Raw genomic sequence first — 1,802 nt, 5'->3', positions numbered from 1 at the left:
ACTTTCCAGAGAATCACAGTGCTATGCTCGATGATAACAGGGAATTTCACCCACTGCTAAAGGCAAACGAACGACTTTGATAGCGTTATTGATATAAGGGAAGATGTGGAGATCACTTTCCCAGTTATCTTCGTCAGAGGGTAAGAGGTTAAATGCCGTTGTTTCTGATGGCTCAACCCAGAGAGTTCCCCAGGTTTGCTCGCCATCACCAAGGGACACCAAAAAGAGTGATTCATTGCTGAGAAACAAATTTATTGAAATCATAGAAAAAAAAACCATTGCCACTACATATCCATACATATATTTTTATTTGCCTCCTGTTGACCGTGACACAGCTTTTGCATGTAACACTAATTTGGTTTGTGTGTATGTGTGAATGAGAGTGAGAATGTGTGTGTGTGTGTGTAAGTGCATGTGTAAGTTTGAGTGTTTGTTCATGTGCATGTATGTGTTGAGAAGACTGAGAGAAATGGAAATAAAGAAAAGTCATGTAAACAAATCTGAGAAGCCTGTGATGTAGATGGAGCAAGACCCATGGCCATGGTATGTAAATGAACCTCTTAAGAACTGAAAGTTTCCCTAAAGAATGTTTACAAAACAAAAGTCAAAGATTTATTTCCTTTATACATACTTTTCTGTTATTTTTTTCTATCTTTTCTATGTTTCACACGCTATTTGCTCATCCAGTATAGACACACAGCGGGTTAAACGTCGAAGCACAAGAATAATCTCTGAAATTGAAATAACCTTCTCCAGTGATCGCAAGGCAGTTTTGATCGGTTCCTCCATCGGGTTCCTGGATAGGAGCATCGAAATTGGATATACCCCAGAAAGGGGTGCCTGAAATACACAAATATTCATGAGCTGATGAAATTTACTCAGTTTTGATACAAAACATTTATATATATACATATATATATATATATATATATATATATATATATATATATATATATATATATATATATATATATATATATATATATATATATATATATAAATATATATATATATATATTGTTTTTTTCCTTTTTTTTGAGGGGGACTACCAGGAAGAAAGAAAAGAAATTGCATTTTTAGGTAGTTCTTGAAAAATACGGATTTCGGAAGGACGAAAAATCAAATAGGATAAACTTACCCATGGGAACAGGCTCCCCTGTGGTGTAGACCCATGTTCCCTCACTCGTTAAATCGGATCCTCCAAGCCAGAAGGCGTGGCTTGATAAATCTAAACAATAATGATTCACTATATTGCTTCCAAACTCAGGAGAAAAACAACAACTGGCAACTCACACATAGCAAACGTTAATGGTAAAAAATATGAACAATTGAAATACAAAACATAAACGTCTCTCTTTGTTGTTTTTTTTCATAATAGAGGCGGTGAATTGGAATACTAAAGAGTTCAGTGTGAGTTGCCATTTTTTCTGAAATAGGATGTAGTATAGTGGCTATTAAACGGATTGCAATCAGTACATGACTAAAAATTAATAGCTAAATTCTAAAAGGAATTGAGTTATACAAACATATGTGAGTATAACTCACAATTCCTTTCCTATTTTTTATGCACCTTTATGCACACATACACATGTATATATACACACACATATGTGTGTGTGTATATATGTATGTGTGTGTGTATAAAGGTGCATAAGATATAGAAATGGTATTTTTAATATTCAAGCCCCAATATTCGAGATGCTATTTGGTATGAATATAATTAACATTCAGGTATTAAAGAAATTTCAGTTCTCAGTGAACAGATGGCAGGGGGGGGGTATCTCTGACTTTCAACTGCAATA

General features: G+C 34.2%; 1 protein-coding gene across 3 annotated transcripts in view; it reads right to left on the bottom strand.

Moving 5' to 3' along the window:
- Window positions 1-231: 231 nt before the first annotated feature.
- Window positions 232-1,802, bottom strand: part of LOC113818670 (macrophage mannose receptor 1) — a 7,827-nt gene continuing 6,256 nt past the window's right edge. For all 3 annotated transcript variants that reach the window (XM_027370851.2, XM_027370850.2, XM_027370852.2), the window contains exons 6-7: window positions 1,139-1,228; window positions 232-840 (exon numbers count right to left, since the gene is read on the bottom strand). In XM_027370851.2, the coding sequence (XP_027226652.2) occupies window positions 680-840; window positions 1,139-1,228 (251 nt within the window). In that variant the 3' untranslated portion in view covers window positions 232-679. The remainder of the gene's footprint in view (window positions 841-1,138; window positions 1,229-1,802) is intronic.

Source organism: Penaeus vannamei, chromosome 36, assembly GCF_042767895.1.
Source record: "Penaeus vannamei isolate JL-2024 chromosome 36, ASM4276789v1, whole genome shotgun sequence".
NCBI lineage: Eukaryota > Metazoa > Arthropoda > Malacostraca > Decapoda > Penaeidae > Penaeus > Penaeus vannamei.
Note: the sequence above shows the minus strand (reverse complement) of the source record. Positions and strands in the feature narration are given on the sequence as shown.